Source organism: Staurois parvus, unplaced genomic scaffold, assembly GCF_062004578.1.
Source record: "Staurois parvus isolate SC_StPar_1 unplaced genomic scaffold, SC_StPar_1.0 ptg000011l, whole genome shotgun sequence".
In the NCBI taxonomy this organism is placed as follows: domain Eukaryota; kingdom Metazoa; phylum Chordata; class Amphibia; order Anura; family Ranidae; genus Staurois; species Staurois parvus.
In genome coordinates, this window is record NW_028317807.1 from 3,990,068 (window position 1) to 4,012,500 (window position 22,433).

At 42.6% G+C, this 22,433-nt stretch overlaps 1 protein-coding gene across 1 annotated transcript in view; it reads left to right on the top strand.

Annotated features, from left to right (window-relative positions):
* Positions 1-22,433, top strand: part of LOC149473719 (aldehyde oxidase 1-like) — a 148,591-nt gene that overhangs the window by 106,951 nt on the left and 19,207 nt on the right. Inside the window, exons 27-29 of the mRNA XM_089670217.1 lie at positions 9,356-9,451; positions 10,779-10,907; positions 18,334-18,408. Coding sequence (XP_089526343.1) covers positions 9,356-9,451; positions 10,779-10,907; positions 18,334-18,408 — 300 coding nt within the window. The remainder of the gene's footprint in view (positions 1-9,355; positions 9,452-10,778; positions 10,908-18,333; positions 18,409-22,433) is intronic.

Consider the following 22,433-nt stretch of genomic DNA (forward strand, 5'->3'; position numbering starts at 1 on the left):
GCAAGTAACGGAGCGGGTGATGGAGCGGGGGCTGGGGCAGGCAGAACCGCCGTATGTTTATCACGGTTTTCCCAGGCCACCGAATGGTGACGCTGCATATGCTGACGCAACGCTGTAGTCCCAACATGGGCCCCCTGGCCACGCTTGCATTTCTGGCCACATAGTCGACATACGGCTACGTTTACTTCCTCGGGCGGCTTGAGGAAAAATTGCCACACCACCGAGTAGGAAACTTTGCCCCCGCTACTCTTCACTGGCTGACTGCTACTTCCTCCGTGCGCACCGGCACCACTACTGGCCGTGGTGGTAGGCTGCAGTGGAGCTGGTGCTCTACTCCGTGGACGTTTGGCTCCACTGACACTGATGCGACCCTGCTGCTGTCTCCTGGGCAACCCACCGACTGTTTTGCTCGCTGCCAAGCTGCCACCCTCTTCTCCTGATGATGCGGAAGAAATTGCCTGATGACGACGAGGCTGCCAAGTGCGATCAACCTCCTCATCATCAAGTAGGGTCTCCGCCTCACTACTAGCCCCCTCGGCTGCGTCTGGGTCAGGAGACAGACCTGTCTCTAGACCGGCTACCGAGCCACTCTCCTCGCCAGTACTTGTTCGCTTGGCTGCTGAAAAGGCCGATGTCTCCCCCCGTTCCTGACCGCCCTCTGTTAGCTCTTCCTCACTGTACAGTGGGGCTGAGCCCACAGCATGCGATACTTCGCTTGGTGAGGGAACAGCAAAGGACAGGGGCAGGTAGAGGACACGTGATTTCAGTGGGCTTGGTCCCGGGCCATGCCAACTAACGGTTGTGTCTGACGTACCCACCGACCGTTGGCTGTAGGTGTCAGAGGTGACCTGGGAAGAGGAAGACGACCGAGCCAACCAATCAATGACGGCAGGGTTGTCGGTGGAGACACGACCGCTGGATGACACCGGGAGCACTGGCCTCTGGCTGCGAATACTGCTGCCTCGACCCCTTCCTCTGCTGCCACGTCTGCTCGCTCCTAAAACATTGCCTCCTCTGCCACTCCTCTGCATGTTGTCTGACATACTATTTAATTCAACGATTAGGTGTCCCTGAGTAACAATTCTCTGGCACTCAGTAACAATTCTGTCTGTCCCTGAGTATGAATTCTGTGGCCCTGAGTAACAATTCTGTGTCTGTGCGAGTAACAATTCTTTGTCTGTGCGAGTAACAATTCTGTGTCTGTGCAAGTAACAATTTTGTGTCTGTGCGAGTAACAATTCTCTGGCACTCAGTAACAATTCTGTCTGTCCCTGAGTAACAATTCTCTGGCACTCAGTAACAATTCTGTCTGTCCCTGAGTAACAATTCTCTGGCACTCAGTAACAATTCTGTCTGTCCCTGAGTATGAATTCTGTGGCCCTGAGTAACAATTCTGTGTCTGTGCGAGTAACAATTCTGTGTCTGTGCAAGTAACAATTTTGTGTCTGTGCGAGTAACAATTCTCTGGCACTCAGTAACAATTCTGTCTGTCCCTGAGTAACAATTCTCTGGCACTCAGTAACAATTCTGTCTGTCCCTGAGTATGAATTCTGTGGCCCTGAGTAACAATTCTGTGTCTGTGCGAGTAACAATTCTGTGTCTGTGCAAGTAACAATTTTGTGTCTGTGCGAGTAACAATTCTCTGGCACTCAGTAACAATTCTGTCTGTCCCTGAGTAACAATTCTCTGGCACTCAGTAACAATTCTGTCTGTCCCTGAGTAACAATTCTCTGGCACTCAGTAACAATTCTGTCTGTCCCTGAGTAACAATTCTCTGGCACTCAGTAACAATTCTGTCTGTCCCTGAGTAACAATTCTCTGGCACTCAGTAACAATTCTGTCTGTCCCTGAGTATGAATTCTGTGGCCCTGAGTAACAATTCTGTGTCTGTGCGAGTAACAATTCTGTGTCTGTGCAAGTAACAATTTTGTGTCTGTGCGAGTAACAATTCTCTGGCACTCAGTAACAATTCTGTCTGTCCCTGAGTAACAATTCTCTGGCACTCAGTAACAATTCTGTCTGTCCCTGAGTAACAATTCTCTGGCACTCAGTAACAATTCTGTCTGTCCCTGAGTAACAATTCTCTGGCACTCAGTAACAATTCTGTGTCTGTGCGAGTAACAATTCTGTGTCTGTGCAAGTAACAATTTTGTGTCTGTGCGAGTAACAATTCTCTGGCACTCAGTAACAATTCTGTCTGTCCCTGAGTAACAATTCTCTGGCACTCAGTAACAATTCTGTCTGTCCCTGAGTAACAATTCTCTGGCACTCAGTAACAATTCTGTCTGTCCCTGAGTATGAATTCTGTGGCCCTGAGTAACAATTCTGTGTCTGTGCGAGTAACAATTCTGTGTCTGTGCAAGTAACAATTTTGTGTCTGTGCGAGTAACAATTCTCTGGCACTCAGTAACAATTCTGTCTGTCCCTGAGTAACAATTCTCTGGCACTCAGTAACAATTCTGTCTGTCCCTGAGTAACAATTCTCTGGCACTCAGTAACAATTCTGTCTGTCCCTGAGTAACAATTCTCTGGCACTCAGTAACAATTCTGTCTGTCCCTGAGTAACAATTCTCTGGCACTCAGTAACAATTCTGTCTGTCCCTGAGTATGAATTCTGTGGCCCTGAGTAACAATTCTGTGTCTGTGCGAGTAACAATTCTGTGTCTGTGCGAGTAACAATTCTCTGGCACTCAGTAACAATTCTGTCTGTCCCTGAGTAACAATTCTCTGGCACTCAGTAACAATTCTGTCTGTCCCTGAGTAACAATTCTCTGGCACTCAGTAACAATTCTGTCTGTCCCTGAGTATGAATTCTGTGGCCCTGAGTAACAATTCTGTGTCTGTGCGAGTAACAATTCTGTGTCTGTGCAAGTAACAATTTTGTGTCTGTGCGAGTAACAATTCTCTGGCACTCAGTAACAATTCTGTCTGTCCCTGAGTAACAATTCTCTGGCACTCAGTAACAATTCTGTCTGTCCCTGAGTATGAATTCTGTGGCCCTGAGTAACAATTCTGTGTCTGTGCGAGTAACAATTCTGTGTCTGTGCAAGTAACAATTTTGTGTCTGTGCGAGTAACAATTCTCTGGCACTCAGTAACAATTCTGTCTGTCCCTGAGTAACAATTCTCTGGCACTCAGTAACAATTCTGTCTGTCCCTGAGTAACAATTCTCTGGCACTCAGTAACAATTCTGTCTGTCCCTGAGTAACAATTCTCTGGCACTCAGTAACAATTCTGTCTGTCCCTGAGTATGAATTCTGTGGCCCTGAGTAACAATTCTGTGTCTGTGCGAGTAACAATTCTGTGTCTGTGCAAGTAACAATTTTGTGTCTGTGCGAGTAACAATTCTCTGGCACTCAGTAACAATTCTGTCTGTCCCTGAGTAACAATTCTCTGGCACTCAGTAACAATTCTGTCTGTCCCTGAGTATGAATTCTGTGGCCCTGAGTAACAATTCTGTGTCTGTGCGAGTAACAATTCTGTGTCTGTGCAAGTAACAATTTTGTGTCTGTGCGAGTAACAATTCTCTGGCACTCAGTAACAATTCTGTCTGTCCCTGAGTAACAATTCTCTGGCACTCAGTAACAATTCTGTCTGTCCCTGAGTAACAATTCTCTGGCACTCAGTAACAATTCTGTCTGTCCCTGAGTAACAATTCTCTGGCACTCAGTAACAATTCTGTCTGTCCCTGAGTAACAATTCTCTGGCACTCAGTAACAATTCTGTCTGTCCCTGAGTAACAATTCTCTGGCACTCAGTAACAATTCTGTCTGTCCCTGAGTATGAATTCTGTGGCCCTGAGTAACAATTCTGTGTCTGTGCGAGTAACAATTCTGTGTCTGTGCAAGTAACAATTTTGTGTCTGTGCGAGTAACAATTCTCTGGCACTCAGTAACAATTCTGTCTGTCCCTGAGTAACAATTCTCTGGCACTCAGTAACAATTCTGTCTGTCCCTGAGTAACAATTCTCTGGCACTCAGTAACAATTCTGTCTGTCCCTGAGTAACAATTCTCTGGCACTCAGTAACAATTCTGTGTCTGTGCGAGTAACAATTCTGTGTCTGTGCAAGTAACAATTTTGTGTCTGTGCGAGTAACAATTCTCTGGCACTCAGTAACAATTCTGTCTGTCCCTGAGTAACAATTCTCTGGCACTCAGTAACAATTCTGTCTGTCCCTGAGTAACAATTCTCTGGCACTCAGTAACAATTCTGTCTGTCCCTGAGTATGAATTCTGTGGCCCTGAGTAACAATTCTGTGTCTGTGCGAGTAACAATTCTGTGTCTGTGCAAGTAACAATTTTGTGTCTGTGCGAGTAACAATTCTCTGGCACTCAGTAACAATTCTGTCTGTCCCTGAGTAACAATTCTCTGGCACTCAGTAACAATTCTGTCTGTCCCTGAGTAACAATTCTCTGGCACTCAGTAACAATTCTGTCTGTCCCTGAGTAACAATTCTCTGGCACTCAGTAACAATTCTGTCTGTCCCTGAGTAACAATTCTCTGGCACTCAGTAACAATTCTGTCTGTCCCTGAGTATGAATTCTGTGGCCCTGAGTAACAATTCTGTGTCTGTGCGAGTAACAATTCTGTGTCTGTGCGAGTAACAATTCTCTGGCACTCAGTAACAATTCTGTCTGTCCCTGAGTAACAATTCTCTGGCACTCAGTAACAATTCTGTCTGTCCCTGAGTAACAATTCTCTGGCACTCAGTAACAATTCTGTCTGTCCCTGAGTATGAATTCTGTGGCCCTGAGTAACAATTCTGTGTCTGTGCGAGTAACAATTCTGTGTCTGTGCAAGTAACAATTTTGTGTCTGTGCGAGTAACAATTCTCTGGCACTCAGTAACAATTCTGTCTGTCCCTGAGTAACAATTCTCTGGCACTCAGTAACAATTCTGTCTGTCCCTGAGTATGAATTCTGTGGCCCTGAGTAACAATTCTGTGTCTGTGCGAGTAACAATTCTGTGTCTGTGCAAGTAACAATTTTGTGTCTGTGCGAGTAACAATTCTCTGGCACTCAGTAACAATTCTGTCTGTCCCTGAGTAACAATTCTCTGGCACTCAGTAACAATTCTGTCTGTCCCTGAGTAACAATTCTCTGGCACTCAGTAACAATTCTGTCTGTCCCTGAGTAACAATTCTCTGGCACTCAGTAACAATTCTGTCTGTCCCTGAGTAACAATTCTCTGGCACTCAGTAACAATTCTGTCTGTCCCTGAGTATCAATTCTCTGGCACTCAGTAACAATTCTGTCTGTCCCTGAGTATGAATTCTGTGGCCCTGAGTAACAATTCTGTGTCTGTGCGAGTAACAATTCTGTGTCTGTGCAAGTAACAATTTTGTGTCTGTGCGAGTAACAATTCTCTGGCACTCAGTAACAATTCTGTCTGTCCCTGAGTAACAATTCTCTGGCACTCAGTAACAATTCTGTCTGTCCCTGAGTAACAATTCTCTGGCACTCAGTAACAATTCTGTCTGTCCCTGAGTAACAATTCTCTGGCACTCAGTAACAATTCTGTGTCTGTGCGAGTAACAATTCTGTGTCTGTGCAAGTAACAATTTTGTGTCTGTGCGAGTAACAATTCTCTGGCACTCAGTAACAATTCTGTCTGTCCCTGAGTAACAATTCTCTGGCACTCAGTAACAATTCTGTCTGTCCCTGAGTAACAATTCTCTGGCACTCAGTAACAATTCTGTCTGTCCCTGAGTATGAATTCTGTGGCCCTGAGTAACAATTCTGTGTCTGTGCGAGTAACAATTCTGTGTCTGTGCAAGTAACAATTTTGTGTCTGTGCGAGTAACAATTCTCTGGCACTCAGTAACAATTCTGTCTGTCCCTGAGTAACAATTCTCTGGCACTCAGTAACAATTCTGTCTGTCCCTGAGTAACAATTCTCTGGCACTCAGTAACAATTCTGTCTGTCCCTGAGTAACAATTCTCTGGCACTCAGTAACAATTCTGTCTGTCCCTGAGTATGAATTCTGTGGCCCTGAGTAACAATTCTGTGTCTGTGCGAGTAACAATTCTGTGTCTGTGCAAGTAACAATTTTGTGTCTGTGCGAGTAACAATTCTCTGGCACTCAGTAACAATTCTGTCTGTCCCTGAGTAACAATTCTCTGGCACTCAGTAACAATTCTGTCTGTCCCTGAGTAACAATTCTCTGGCACTCAGTAACAATTCTGTTTGTCCCTGAGTATGAATTCTGTGGCCCTGAGTAACAATTCTGTGTCTGTGCGAGTAACAATTCTGTGTCTGTGCAAGTAACAATTTTGTGTCTGTGCGAGTAACAATTCTCTGGCACTCAGTAACAATTCTGTCTGTCCCTGAGTAACAATTCTCTGGCACTCAGTAACAATTCTGTCTGTCCCTGAGTAACAATTCTCTGGCACTCAGTAACAATTCTGTCTGTCCCTGAGTATGAATTCTGTGGCCCTGAGTAACAATTCTGTGTCTGTGCGAGTAACAATTCTGTGTCTGTGCGAGTAACAATTTTGTGTCTGTGCGAGTAACAATTCTCTGGCACTCAGTAACAATTCTGTCTGTCCCTGAGTAACAATTCTCTGGCACTCAGTAACAATTCTGTCTGTCCCTGAGTAACAATTCTCTGGCACTCAGTAACAATTCTGTCTGTCCCTGAGTATGAATTCTGTGGCCCTGAGTAACAATTCTGTGTCTGTGCGAGTAACAATTCTGTGTCTGTGCAAGTAACAATTTTGTGTCTGTGCGAGTAACAATTCTCTGGCACTCAGTAACAATTCTGTCTGTCCCTGAGTAACAATTCTCTGGCACTCAGTAACAATTCTGTCTGTCCCTGAGTAACAATTCTCTGGCACTCAGTAACAATTCTGTCTGTCCCTGAGTATGAATTCTGTGGCCCTGAGTAACAATTCTGTGTCTGTGCGAGTAACAATTCTGTGTCTGTGCAAGTAACAATTTTGTGTCTGTGCGAGTAACAATTCTCTGGCACTCAGTAACAATTCTGTCTGTCCCTGAGTAACAATTCTCTGGCACTCAGTAACAATTCTGTCTGTCCCTGAGTAACAATTCTCTGGCACTCAGTAACAATTCTGTCTGTCCCTGAGTATGAATTCTGTGGCCCTGAGTAACAATTCTGTGTCTGTGCGAGTAACAATTCTGTGTCTGTGCAAGTAACAATTTTGTGTCTGTGCGAGTAACAATTCTCTGGCACTCAGTAACAATTCTGTCTGTCCCTGAGTAACAATTCTCTGGCACTCAGTAACAATTCTGTCTGTCCCTGAGTAACAATTCTCTGGCACTCAGTAACAATTCTGTCTGTCCCTGAGTATGAATTCTGTGGCCCTGAGTAACAATTCTGTGTCTGTGCGAGTAACAATTCTGTGTCTGTGCAAGTAACAATTTTGTGTCTGTGCGAGTAACAATTCTCTGGCACTCAGTAACAATTCTGTCTGTCCCTGAGTAACAATTCTCTGGCACTCAGTAACAATTCTGTCTGTCCCTGAGTATGAATTCTGTGGCCCTGAGTAACAATTCTGTGTCTGTGCGAGTAACAATTCTGTGTCTGTGCAAGTAACAATTTTGTGTCTGTGCGAGTAACAATTCTCTGGCACTCAGTAACAATTCTGTCTGTCCCTGAGTAACAATTCTCTGGCACTCAGTAACAATTCTGTCTGTCCCTGAGTAACAATTCTCTGGCACTCAGTAACAATTCTGTCTGTCCCTGAGTAACAATTCTCTGGCACTCAGTAACAATTCTGTCTGTCCCTGAGTAACAATTCTCTGGCACTCAGTAACAATTCTGTCTGTCCCTGAGTAACAATTCTGTCTGTCCCTGAGAATGAATTCTGTGGCCCTGAGTAAGAATTCTCTGGCACTCAGTAACAATTCTGTCTGTCCCTGAGTAAAAATTCTGTGGCCCTAATAACGTTTCTGTGGCCCTAAGTAACAATTCTCTGGCACTGAGTGAAAATTCTGTCTGTCCCTGAGTATGAATTCTGTGGCCCTAACTAGCGTTTCTTTGTCCCTAAATAACGATTCTGTGGCCCTCATTAACAAGTCTGTGTCCCTGAGTAATGGTTCTCTGTCCCTAAGTAACTTCTCTCTGTCCCCAATTCTCGTTTCTGTGGCCCTAACTCTGTCCCTGTCCCTAGTACAGAGCGGTCTGCCTCTGTTCAATGACTGCAGGCAAATGAAGATTTCCAAAATGGCCGCTATATATACCTCGACCATTACACAGTGCTGGCTGGCTGGCTGCTGATTGGCTGATGCGATCACATGTCGTTGAGGAATGCATTATGGGGCAGCGCGCCTTGTCTGCGCGCCTTCCCCGACATCCCCGCTCCGTCGCCGCACATGTCAGCCGCCATTTTCGGAAAAATTTCGATTCGCGCGTCCGAATTAGGCTGTTTTTCGGATTCGGCACGAATCGAAATTTTTCCGATATTCGACTCGAATTCCACTTCGGATACTTCGATTCGCTCATCTCTACCATCATCCATCATTGCACACTGCATTTTTCACTGCATCTTTCACTGCATCTGATGTTGAGCCACACCCACAATTGAATGCCCTGCCCCCAATTAAAATTATACTCCGCCCACACCGCCTTTCTGGACATACAGAAAAAAGTGTCCCTAAAAATGTTTGGAAATGTTGGCAACTATGGTCTGGCAGGATGTTATCGAGAGGTGTTTTTTTGTTTGTGTATTTTTTTTTTTTGTGCTTTTTTTTTTTTTTTTTTTTGTTAGACAAGAATTGCCATGCATGGGCTGTGTTGCACTGGATTCTAACAATTCCCCAACAGACACCCCTCTCTTTTTGATAGGGAACACATATTTGTAGCTGGTTTACAACACACATTGGTAGTGTGTACTGCAGTAACCCATCCTGTTCCTAAAGATTTCTCTAGATAAGGAAAGATTGATTTGTTATTTTCAGAATAGGTAAAATTGTGTAATGATTTGGTAAAATCCCTAGACTGTCGCAGTGGTGTACCTAGGATACCTGGCACCCAGGAGTGATAGTATTTTGAACAACCCCCCAAAAATGTTCAGAAATAATAAGTAAATTGTGGATGTGGTCACATTGCACTAGGAGGGGCTTAAAAGGGCATAGTTAAATAAAACATACCTCTGCTCTCCAGCACACTTACTCCAGTCTATTACTCTCTCTTCCCACTTTACTGTGGGGGATAGTTTAAATCTCCCCTAACATTCCAAAACCCCCCACCCCTTCAGTTCTTACCTCTCAGTACTCATATATGAACTGTTTTTTACATCACTCTTGCCAATGTGTTAACCATTTGATGCCTGTTAATAGTTTATTATACCATTGCTACATATATTTTACGATTTTATTTTATTTGTTCCTCAGGCTTCAGCTTTGGTTCATATTTACAGAGATGGGAAAGTCCTTGTCAGCCATGGTGGTGTAGAACTGGGCCAGGGTCTCCACACGAAAGTCATGCAGGTATGGGAGAGATTCACTATTTGTACATAATTTATTATCCCTCTATATTATGTTGTTTATATACAGCTCTGTTAAGTAGGGTTTTATGCAACACCATTCTCAGTTTACCAGGACATCATCTATGAGAAAACCGTGAAAACGCATATCTCTGTTTTCCTATCAGTCTTTCCTTTCCTGTTTCTCTACTTGAACTTTTTTTATTTGGTTTAATTCAGTTCCAGTAAAATACAGGTAAAACCTCATTAAGAAAAATAATGGAATTGTATCCATGTTTTTTGATGTAAAAAATAATTGTGCAGATATAATTGTCAACCAGCGTTATTCTGTCTACATATAAGCAGCAGCATCCCTAGTGTATTTGACACCCTGGGGCAGGCAACAATTGGACAATCATTTCCAATATGCTGACCGCAAACCACGAATTGTGACAAATGGGCAATTGTGAGGAAATTATGGGTAGCTCCTCAAAACTAAATTGCCTGTTCTAGCCAAGCAAAATTCTATGACTTCACCAAACACTACTTCCTCCTAAAAACATATACCTGACTTCTGACAAGGAGCATCATAGGGTAAGGGTAGGACCTCCCAGACTTCCTTTGGCAGTGTATTGTAACACTTCAAGGCTTGAGAGAGCTTCCTCAAGCTAAGGTCTGTACCTGCTAAGTAGCTGAGCTGCTACCACTCTGGAAGTGGGCTTGTAGACCACGTTTTACCAGTATAACAGACCTACTAAATATTCGCCTGATGGTGCTAATAATGGGCTTCACACAATCAAATCAATGGTGGACCAGATTTTCTATAATCTGTACTTCTCTGGACAAAGTGAAACCATGTAAATGTAATATATTAATCTTCTTTTTATCACAAACTGCTGACCTAACAACTGACTTCTTGGGGCAAGACCTGAATTGAAGTGCCTATTGTAATCCTGCAATTTAATTTGACAGTTCCACACAGCTTCTGAAATAGTGTTTGATTCCTTCACAGGGTCCACAACTGTGATTTTAATATGCACAGCTTGTCCATGCAGCTGTGAAGGTGCAAGTACTCTCTCACATTTATGCATGTTTTTACTGTCAAGGAAATTTCTCTGAAGTAATTCCTTTCTCATTTTAGTTCTATACAAAGAACATAAATCATTCAGAACAGTTTCCTTTGTTACTAGAATTAATACAAAAGAAGCACTTTAGTGCCACAACTATGCAAGTCTGGAAAAGGGAAAATTGCTTTTCCACAGCACTGTATTTTGAATAAGAGACTGTGTTTTGAAGAGACAAAATAGAAAATGATTTGTTTGTCATTAAATTTTTTTTCTAATCCTTATCAGATTGCAAGCAGAGAGCTGAAGGTACCACTATCATATATATACATCTCTGGGACCAGTACAGAAGTTGTACCAAATTCACTTCCAACTGGTGGAACCATTGGGACTGATGTTTATGGTCTAGCTGTGAAGGTAAGAGTTTGACGCAATTGTCCTATGTGGTATGTCATGCAACAGGCAAACCATTTGGAATGTACAGGCTGCCAGAAAAAATCAAACTCCGTTGCTTCACTGTTAATGGATATGTTAATTTTCCTCACGGGTTGAAGATTACAAGATTACATTTCTTGCAAATTACCTGAAAAGAACTAAACCTCTCAAATGTTTCACAATGTGTAAGGTAGGATGTAACAACCATTGTATTAAATACTGTCCTTTTCAGCCATAATGGATTTTTTTTAATTCTTGCTCCACGCTATTGTTATTTGGAACTAAAGTTGGTGCCACAGACGCATTGCATTGTCTTCACAGCCTGTCACTAAATTTTTTGTTGATGGCCTTATTGTTGGGAGTAAAAATATAATAATTTGCGCTACCCTTCTGGGTACTGTTCAAACTAAGTGTTATTATATTTTGTGTATTTTGTTACACATGCAGGTATATACAGTAAATTAAACCAGTGTACCAAAACACATCAAAACAACATCTCAACATAGAAATATAAATGTTTAAAAATGTCCCAACAATATAATCTGTAATAACTGAATAATCTTCTGTGCTTCAAGAAAATCCCAATGTTGAAAACCTGTAAATGTCATACTTTGTGTAATTAGATGGAAGAAACCACAACCACCTATTCAGTAATTTCACTGCCTCTGAGCATACAGAAAACTCACCAGAGCATAATAACTTCTAAATTTCAAGAAGGTCAATGAAGCCTGAACCGCCATTCGCTCTTTGATCTTTTCCGTCAGTCATTTGGTCCTCTGGATAAGCGATGATGGACCGCAAGGAATGATCTCACAGTGCATAATAATTGGCTCTATACCATGTCTTCTCCACATTTTCTCATCCATATGGCAAAAAGAATAAAAGTCAACATAATGTAAAATTATAACAAATGTATTAAAAGCTTAAAATCAAATAAAACCGTGGTTCCCATCATGCTGATTAGTATTGTCAATGTGGAATAGCATTGAAAAGGAGCTGCTGTTCTCATCTGTAACTTGTATTTATGTGCATTTATGTGTGCAAATACTGTATGTATAGTGCGATAACAAGCAAGAGGGAATTCACCCTCCTCCATCTCCATATGTTTTATATTCTCACATTGGACATAGGTTACCGCCATACAATATGCTGAAATAAAGATAAGCACTTGCTAGATTCTTAATACATTAAAAATACATAAATACAAATTTGTGCAGAGTAGAAAACAAAAAAATGTGAAAATAAAAGTGAAAGTCCGAAACAAACCGTGTATAACCCAACACCACACAGTGATGCAAGTCCTTCAATGTATGTGGGATCAACCCAATCTCCCCTACTCTTCACCAATTGTGTCCAAAAAAAAAGAGGCACTCACCAGAGGGTTTTGACCCCTTTTTTTACAGGTAGGTCAAACCGTGTATTATCTCCAAGGGTGCTTTAGGTCAGTAGTGGATTCCATGTGCTTCTTCAAATGATCAGCATAATATGGCATACTCCGTAATGAAGCAGAGAACATCTATTAAAAGCATCTAAGTGTGGTATTTATTTAAGGTATTGCACATAAAAAATGGTAAAAAAAATGCACTTGCATCAAAAGGTGTTAACGGCACCAGTGTATACAGCCTTTAATGGATGTTAATCACTGCACCACCTCTGTTGGCCGGAGTGCGTTCCAACCCTCCGTTCCGAGGCTAGACGTAATGTCATACGGGACCTGGAAGTGATGGTCCCAGTGCTTCTATGTAAGTTTCTCCAGAGCGGCATCTTCAGGAAGTACTGAGCCAACATTTCTAGAAAGGATAAATTGGTGCAAAAATGTTCTAATTGGACGGCCACAACAAAATAGTCAGTGGTACGAATGATGAAGGCAATGTGGTAGCCTGAATATAATGGCTGTATATTCTGCTGCAGTTTACATTATAAAGCACTAAATAACCATAAAAACATAATATTCCTAGAAAATGTATAAATGAATCCCTATGTCACCCTAAAAGAGCCAACCCGTGTTATAGGAGGTGAGTATATCCTGCGTAATGGCTCCCTCTAGTGGTATTGAGAAAATCAACACCCAATATGCAGAAACAAAAGGAGATATGGCCCATTTATAACCACCATTTAAACTTTACAATTAGGTTTACAATTAGTACTACTTGTAAGCATATAAAAACTTCATAAAAATATGCAAAACAAAAACAGCCATGTATTAGTTTTGTTGTCACAGTTTTAATATTATATATTTGAGGTGGTGTTTGGGTAACCACCATCCTAGAAGTGTTATTGCGGGCATAGGATTAACCCTAAAAGATTAACAGCCTATGGTGGACTTCATTTCCAAATTATTATTATTTTTTTTTTTTGCATATTTTATATATTTGTATTAAGTGTTTATATGCTTATAAGTAGCACTAATTTGTAGACCCACACCTCAGATAGGTATTTCATATATGGTTGGTAGATTTTGTGAAGTTTAAATGGGGGGTGTTTATAAATGGGCCAGATCTCCTTTTGTTTCCTAATATTGGGTATTGATTTTCTCAATACCACTACAGGGAGCCTTGAATGCATTACGGAAGGTATATGAAGGATTAGGTATATTAGGGGACATAGATTCCTAATGGGAATACTCACCTCCTATAACACTCATTGGCTCTTTTATAGTGACCATAGGGATTCTTTTATACATTTTCTAGGAATATTGTGTGTTTTTGGGTTTAGTGTTTAATGTAAACCGCAGCAGAATATACAGTCAGTATAATCAGGCTATCACATTGCCTTCATTATTAGTACCGGTGGCCATTTTATTGTGGCTGTCCAATTAGAGCATTTTAGCTCCAATATAATCTGTCCAAAAAATGGTGGCTTACTACTTCCTGAAGACCCCGCTCTGGTGAAACGTACGTAGAAGCACTGGGACCATCACTTTCATATCCCGTATGATGTCCTGTCTAGCCCATGAAACAGAGGCTTGGAACGATCTCCGGCAAACGGAGGCGGTGCAGTGACTAACATCCACTATAGGCTGAATACACTGGTGCCGTTAACATGTAATGTGCATTTTTTTTTTTACCCTTTTTTATCTGCAATACCTTAAATAAATACCACACTTAGATGCTTTTAATGGATTTTCCCTGCTTCATTACGAAGTATGCCATATTAAGCTGATCCTTTGAAGAAGGACATGGAATCCACTCCTTGACCTAAAGCACCCTTGGGAGATCATTCGCTGTTTGACTTGCCTTTTTTTTTTTTGGACACAAGTGGTGAAGAGCTGGGGAGATGGTGTTTGGTTATACACTCTGGCGGACTTTTACTTTTATTTTCTCTTTTTTTTTTTTTTTTTTTTTTTTTTCTACTCTGCACAAATTTTGTGTTTTGTATTCTCAACAATCTAGCAAGCGCCTATCTTTATTTCAGTATATTGTACCACTAGTGTTTCATACTTAAAGGGGCAACTGCATAATTTGGAATCTGCATGTATTTTGTTTTTAATGGTATATCTGTTTTTTTGCATTGGATAGACGCCATTGTATTGGTAATATAACGTTTACCTCCATACAATACCTTAAAGCAGGGGTGTCCAAACTTTTTTCAAAGAGGGCCAGATTGGATGAAGTGAACATGGTGGAGGGCCGAACATTTTTCCGAACATTCTTTGAACCATTACAATTAAATGCAAATACATTATTTTATGCCAAGTTAATTGCAAACGACATACTTTTCATTTCATAACATTAAGATCAACTGACAGCTGAGTTTTCACAATGTATTGAAAATAAATTTTAAAAAAACTTACCTGCACTAATGTGAAGGGTGAAAAAGGTAGCTGGAGCTGAAGTCTCTGCTCAGCAGCCGGGAGGGGAAGAGAAACACACTTCACGCTGGAAGCCCGGCCCTGGCGTCACCGCCCTCTGTCGCTCCCAGCGCGGCGCAGTCACGCATGCGCACTGCTCTCAAACAGAAGACTGTCTGCCACAGAAGGGAGGGTCGTGCGACAGCCGCATTTACACAGACCAGGGAGAACGCGCCGCAGTCAGGCATGCGCACTGCTCTCAAGCAGAAGACTGTCTGCCATAGAAGGGAGGGCCGTGGGAGGGCCACATTACACAGAGCAGGGAGGGCTGTTGGAGGGCCGTATTAAACCGACCCCCGGGGCCGTAAATGGCCCGCGGGCCGGACTTTGGACATGCCTGCCTTAAAGGAAATGTATAAAAACTGGTATCCTTGGGTCTGTATGGGAAATTGTTTAAAGGATTTACATGTGGACATTCATATAATTATAGCAGTCACAAATAATCCAGACAAGGTTACTAATCTTATCCATCAAGTTTGTAAGAATGATAAAGATTATGTTGCTTATGCAAGACCTCTAGGACAGTTAATCTAATTTTAGAAAGGAATTTTGGTGATCACTTGACCACAGAAGCTTACGCAAGTCTGCAGCACATGATGGTATGGCACTGTTTTACTTAGACTAGCAAATCTGTAATATAGTAAATCCTCCATAAAAGATCTTGTAACGGTTTTGGGCTGGCTAAACGCTCCCCCTTTCTTGGCTACACTATGAAGCGCTACCCCCATAAGAGCCACTGGATAGGATAGGTCCTCTGTTCTTTGCTTTGACCTTCTCAAGCATCTCAGCCCTCTGATACACCAGGTTGGGTGTACAAACATAAAATATCACAGGAAATCACTGAAAGTAATGCTCATCGCCCAACTGTAGTGCTATATCAAAGAAAACTGGCACCAAACCAGGTAGTAAAGACAAACTTAATATATCCTTGTCCAATATGGTTGGTAACTAGGCAAGCTTAAAATGGATTAACAATGGTATTACAATTTAGCATGGAAAGTGATTAACAGTAAGGACTAGGCATAAGATAACATTTTAGTATACAGATCAGCATAAACCGTAGCAAGGCCATCTCAAGTGCAGCACTTAGGAGTAGCAAACGTTAATCCATGGAGTGCTAGAATTATACTGCCAGAGTGCATTTATGGTGGCAATGCTAGTTCTAGACCGACTGGGTATGCACTGCCCAAAAGAAAAGGGGGATGGTAGAGAAGGGGGCAGAAGAACAAAGGGGGCTTGCAGAATAATTGCAGAAGAGGCAGCCCTTTGTAATGTTCTTATGTTTGGCTATTGTTGGGGCCCTTTAGAAGTGTTGGCGCACTTAACAAGAGTCCTAGTTAACCTGCATATAGTATAGGTACAATATAATCTTTGCACAGGTGCAAGGTACATGTGGTTCAGTTGTGGTAATGGTTCAGTATAATGTGGTATAGGGGTTGGTATACGTGCAGTATGGATTTGGTACAAGGGGGGGTGGGCTCAATCTCTCCCAAGAAAAAACTGGTTTACTGTGCTTCCATTTATGAACAGGAGTCTCTCCTGTTCATCTGCAGTGCAGCTGAGGCTGCAGAAAGGAATGGGGGAATGTGTTTCCCCAGTCCCTTCCTGTTAGCAACCGCCTGGAGGTACTTCTAGCAGTCCACAGGACAGGATTCCCCAGAGCGCGGAGTCTAGGCCCCAGCCTGCTTGTTCACCAGGGCCCCTAATGGTGGGGATGGACTTGGAGCAGATTGGAACCAGGTCACGGCCCCTGAGTACACCCGTCTGCGGTAGAGGAATCCGCTGGGGGTCTGTGCAGGTGAAGAGGCAGAAGGCGGAAGCAGGGATGGCTGGATTCATGCCGGATGGAGGGATGGATGGATGAGCATGGTCAAACAGGCCAGGTCGGTAACAGAGGGGTCAGCGTAGTACAAGGCAGCAGGCAGAAGAATAGTCATGTCACTTGCCGGGGTCGGTACCAGTAGTTCAGATCAGGTAGGGATATCCAAAAGAGAGGTCAGACTAGCCAGGGGTCAGAGCAGAAGTCAGAAGAGGTCAGGTCCAGGCAGGTCAGCAACGAATCTCAAACAGGAATACAGGAACACAGGAATAAGACCATACGGCAATGAGTGTAAGTGCAGGGCAGGTTAAAATAGTACGCCCTGCCCTGCCATTGGTGCCAGGCGAGCGGCCACTGCCGTCCAGGTCCTAGTGTCCGCCAGCTAGAATGGATCGGCGCTCTGCGCATGCGTGGAGCCATTCGTTGCCGCGATCCCTGACACTTTCTGTCTCTGGTCTGTTTTAGATCCCTGATATCTCAGAATTATAAAAAAAAATAAATTGTAAAAGATCAGAAGAAAATTTCTAATTAGACTAAAAATTAATAAGACTCATTAGATGCAGTTTACCATCTCGCCAGTTGAGACACCAGTGCATTACTTTGCCTAGGGGCCCATGATGCTCCTAAGGTGGCACTGGCACAAGGAGAACATGAAGACTCAATGTAAATAGTTTCATGGTTGGCATCTGAACAGGAGACCCAGGTATATTGTTGTAGCTCTTGAATATATTTATAAGGAATATATTTATTCAAAGAGGCCCCTCAATAAAAAAAAAAAAGACATACTTTTTAACTTGCCATGACCAAATTGTATGTAGGACATTGCTGCTCACAGAATCCAAATCCCATATTTGGCATTGGGGAAATATAAAGGGACCCTGTAGTTTGGTAACTAAAGAAGCTGCTATTGTTGACCACCTTCTTAAAATGCAAGCTGTGCCTGCGTGGGTTTCCTTCAAATACTCCGGTTTCCTCCCACACTCCAAAGACATCACCTTCTGTCTAAATTGGCCCTAGTATGTGTATGAATGCAAGTATGGGACCTTAGACTGTATGCTCCTTGAGGGCAGGGACTGATGTGAATGTGTAATAAAGATATAAAGCGCTGTGTAAATTGTAAAAAGTGCCTATAATAAAATACACAGGTTTGGTTTAACATATGACTGAAAAAAGCATGGTGTTCCGTAACTATTTTAGTAACAATAATGGAAGTTTTGCCAAGCTTTACAAATGGCTTTTTGTCTGGGTTCACATTGTTGCTCTGTAGTATGTGGATTAACCAAATGCATACATTACTGCAATGCATGGTATTGTGTTCTGTTGTGCCAATAATTCCTAATAGCACATCAACACACCTGCATTGCATTGTGGTTACACATTGTGGTTCAGCCTTTTAGTGCATAAAGCAGGCAATTCAAGTGAAAAGGCTGCCTCACAACAGTAATATGCATTAAGGCACTGCATTGTGAATCTAGTCTTGGGCCCATTCTCACCACACCGCATGTGCTTGAATCCACATGTTGTCTTGCATTAGGCAGCCCATTCATTTGGACCAAAGGTGATACATGTCAAGGGTGGCATAAACTGTACAATGGACAAATATCTGTCCTCCTTTCATCTCAAACCAGGACTTCTCCTTTCTCTGGCTATGGACTCCAGCTCTTCCTGGTATCTACTAGATAAACTACATTTAGAACACTGGAACATAATCTAACCTTTTACTGTTTTCTCATAACCAGTATGCCTGTGAGAAGCTTTGGAAAAGATTGGAACCTTTTGTCAAAAACACTCCTAATGGCAAGTGGGAGGACTGGGTAAGTGCAATGTAATTTTGTTAAACTTCAAATCATGTCCACCTACATTGTACAAACCTGAAAACCTTTGTGTTTAAAGAAATGTTATTCCTTTTCAGTAGGTGTTAATGTAAAACATTTCTTAAGCTCCTAACAAGAGCACATCAAATTTATTTAACAATCAAACCTAAAATTTTCCAGCAGGTCTTAAGATTAAGCCATACATATTTTCATGCTTTTTTTTTTTTTTTTTTATAAACAATTCACCTACCGTCTCCGGACTTTGTCACAGAAAAATCAATGTGACTGGTCTGGGATAAGCAGAGCATGAGTGGGTTGTATTAAGAAAATAGATATGCTCAAGAACAAACAGTTTGTAAATGCACAAAGTTTTTCCTTTGAACATTTGACATGGTTTATGGCAAGTGGGAAGGACAAGTTTTCAAGAGTGGGATAGGGGATCCCACACTACCTTGTACAAAAAGGTTATTAGTTGTAAGCATGCAGTCTTTTAGCTCCTCCTAAAAATGTACATCTACAGGTCACAGAAAGTAAGGTGATCTGTAAACTGCAGCTATAGCAATTAACCACTTGCTGACCACCAATAGTACATTTACTGCTGGTGGTCAGCTTTTCCAGGCACCACAACGTATCTGTACATCACCATGAACTTTCTGGTTTAGTCATGCACGCGCCCCTTCCTGCTGATCTGTGCTGTGATTGGACACCGCACAATTTTGTCAGTGTTACAGCCAAGGATTTTGTCCGATACCTGCTAATCAGCTGTGGTCAATTACAGCACAGATGTGCAACTTAGGGACAAAAAACTGTGATGAATTATGCAGCCATGTGGACAGAGCCTCGCACAGCCATGTTTTTAAATTGTGACAGTAGATGAGGGGAGAAGATCCCCTGCCTGCTGTCACACTGAAGGGAGATCAGGGGGAATGGCAGCAGGAGCTGAAACATGTTACATGTTCCAGAAAGTGAACTTCTCCTATAAAATATGAGTGGAATAGGGCGTGACCCAAGAGGGATCAGTTTTATACAGTTGGTCAGCTTGAACATGTATTGCAATATACGCAAACTAAGAATCCCTGTTGTTGTTTTTTTTTTTTTTTTATTTAAAGGCCAAGTTCACCTTTTGGAATATGTAACATGTTCCAGCTCCTGCCCCTTCTCCCCACATCATCAGCTGTTTTTTTTTTTCAAAACCGTTTGACTGTGTGGGGCTCTCCTCACACAGCCATGTCATTCATCCAGATTCCTGTGAATGCATAAACAAGTGGTGTCTCCCAGTGCAGCAGCAGGACTTGTAATTTCAATGGGCTGTGGGGGCATTGATGAGCGCTCTTGTAGTCCTTTGACATGTCCTCCAGCTTTCAGACAAAAAGCCTATACAGAGGCTTCAAGGGCCCAGAGAAGCCCCTTGCACTTTCTCATCCTGTTCATTTGCTAATCTGGTCATAGCTCCACCAATTGCTATGAGGCATTGGTGAAATTGCAGAACACTACTATCCCCAGGGCCAGTCCACAGAGCTCTGCCATGTCTTTTGGGCCTTTTTTTTTTTTTTTTTATGTATTTGTTTTGTAGAAAAAAAAAGTCCCCAAATCACCCCTGTGATAATGAGGTCTGGACACCCTACAGAACGGAGTCAGAAATAATACCCTTATACTCCCTTTTTTTTTTTTTTGTATTTTTATACAAGATTTATATAGCGCCAACAGTTTGCTCAGAGCTTTACAATATAAATGGAGACAATACAGTTCAATACAAGAGGGTTAGAAGGGCCCTGCTCCTTGGAGCTTACAATCTAAGAGGGAGAGGCTGGTGGTACAAAAGGTAATAACTGTGGGGGATGGACTGGTAGAAGGAATAGAAGATTCCGTTATTAGCTGAAGGCAGGATAGGCTTCCCTAAAAGGTTTTCAGTGATCGCCTAGAAGTGGGCTGAGTAGGCGATAGTCTGATAGATTGGGGTAGAGAGTTCCACAGGATGGGGGAGGCTCTGGAAAAGTCCTGGAGACATGCATGGGAGGAGGAGACAAGGGAGCTAGAGAGCAGGAGGTCATGGGAGGAGCGGAGAAGATGGTTTGGGTGATATCTCCTCCTGTACCACCACCCCCTCCCTCCTAGACTGTAAGCTCGAAAGGGCAGGGCCCTCTAACCCTCGTGTATTGTTTTGCTACTGTATTGTCTCATGTCTTGTCCCCCATTCTAATGTACAGCGCTGAGCAAACCCTTTGGCGCTATATAAATACTCTATAGTAATAATAATATTTGGAGACAAGATTGCTGATGTAATTTGGGGCAGAGTTATAAATGGCTTTATATGTTATTGTTAATGTTTTGAATTTTATTCATTGGGCAATGGGAAGCCAGTGCAGGGATTGGCAGAGAGGGATGGCAGATATGGAATGGTTAATAAGGTGGATGAGTCTGGCAGCAGCATTCATGATCGACTGAAGAGGGGATAGCCTGTGATTAGGTAGGCCAATAAGGAGGGAGTTACAACAGTCAAGGCAAGAGATAACCAGGGAGTGAATAAGTTGCTTAGTAGTTTCAGAGGTTAAGAACGGTCGTATCTTGGAGATGTTGCGGAGGTGAAGTCTACAAGATTTTTCTACAGTGATTGGATTTGGGGCTGAAAGGACAGATGGAAGTCTAGGATTACACCTACTACCCTGGCATGAGGGGAAGGACAGATGGTTGCATTATTGATCTCGATGGAGAAGTCAGGGGAGGGGGGACGGGCTGGGGGGAATACTATACTCCATTTTAGAAAGGTTGAGGAAGTGGAGTGACATCCATGCTGATATGTTACTTAGGTTAGTAATGCACAAAGAGACTGAAGGGGTGAGGAGTAGAAAGATAGATGTGTGTGTCATCAGTAGAGAGATGGTACTTAAAGCCATGGGAGTTTATCAAGTGACCAAGGGAGGAGGTGTAGATGGAGAAAAGGGGTCCAAGGACAGAACTTTGAGGGACCCCTACAGAAAGAGGCAGTAGATAGGAGGAGACAGAGTTATAGGTAATGCTAAAGGAGTGCTGCAATAGGTAGGAGGAGAACCAGGAGAGAGCAGAGTCTCGGAGGCCAAGAGTGCAGTTTTTTGAGGAGGGTATGGTCAAGAGTATACCAAAAGCCGCAGAGAGGTCAAGTAGTAAGAGTATAGAGTAGTGACCGATGGTTTTAGCAGTTAGTAAATCTTAAAGTGATGCTAAAGGTTCAGGGTTTTTTTAAACAAGCATATACTTACCTGCTCTGTGCGATGGCTTTGTACAGATCAGCCCTGACCCTCCTCTTCTCGGGTCCCCCACTGGCTCACCTGTCTCCTCCACCCCCGATGAGTGCCCCCAGAGCAAACCACTTGCTCTGGGGGCTCTCGTTCCTGCTTGCTCCCGAGCTGCCTCTGTGTGTCCATAAGACATACAGGGCTCGCCCCCCCGCTCTCTCCTTACTGGCTGTAATTGACAGCAGCTGGAGCCAATGAGGAGGGAAAGACCCAGGAGAGCTGCTGCTTTCGTGCACATCCCTGGATTGGGCTCAAGTATTGGTGGAGGACTAAAGGGGGATGCTGCACACTAAAGATTTTTACCTTCATACATAGAAGGCATGAAGGTAAAAAACCTTTTAGCCTTTTAGTACCACTTAAAACTCTCCCATTTGCTACACAAGTTGAATTAAAATTTTTGTATGTAGGATGATCATACACCCAGACCACAAACCTTGTAAATTCCATTCCAGCAGACCAGTTTTAAATTGAATAAACTTCATCTCATCCGAGCTTAGGTCACCTCAGGAACTGTCATTGACAATGCTGCAATAACATTAATCATCAATACTGATTGCAATAGATTTGCTGAGACTATCGTTTTCCATTATAGTATGTTTATAGAGGCCTGGGTTATAAAACTGGATTTCTTTTCAATAGAATTGGAAAAGAAGTGTGGAAACAAAGCTTGTGTAAATACATCCAGTAACATCTGTTAGTCCAAGTTAACAACTTATTTGGGCAAAAAAACTTAACCTAGCCTATTATAAAAAT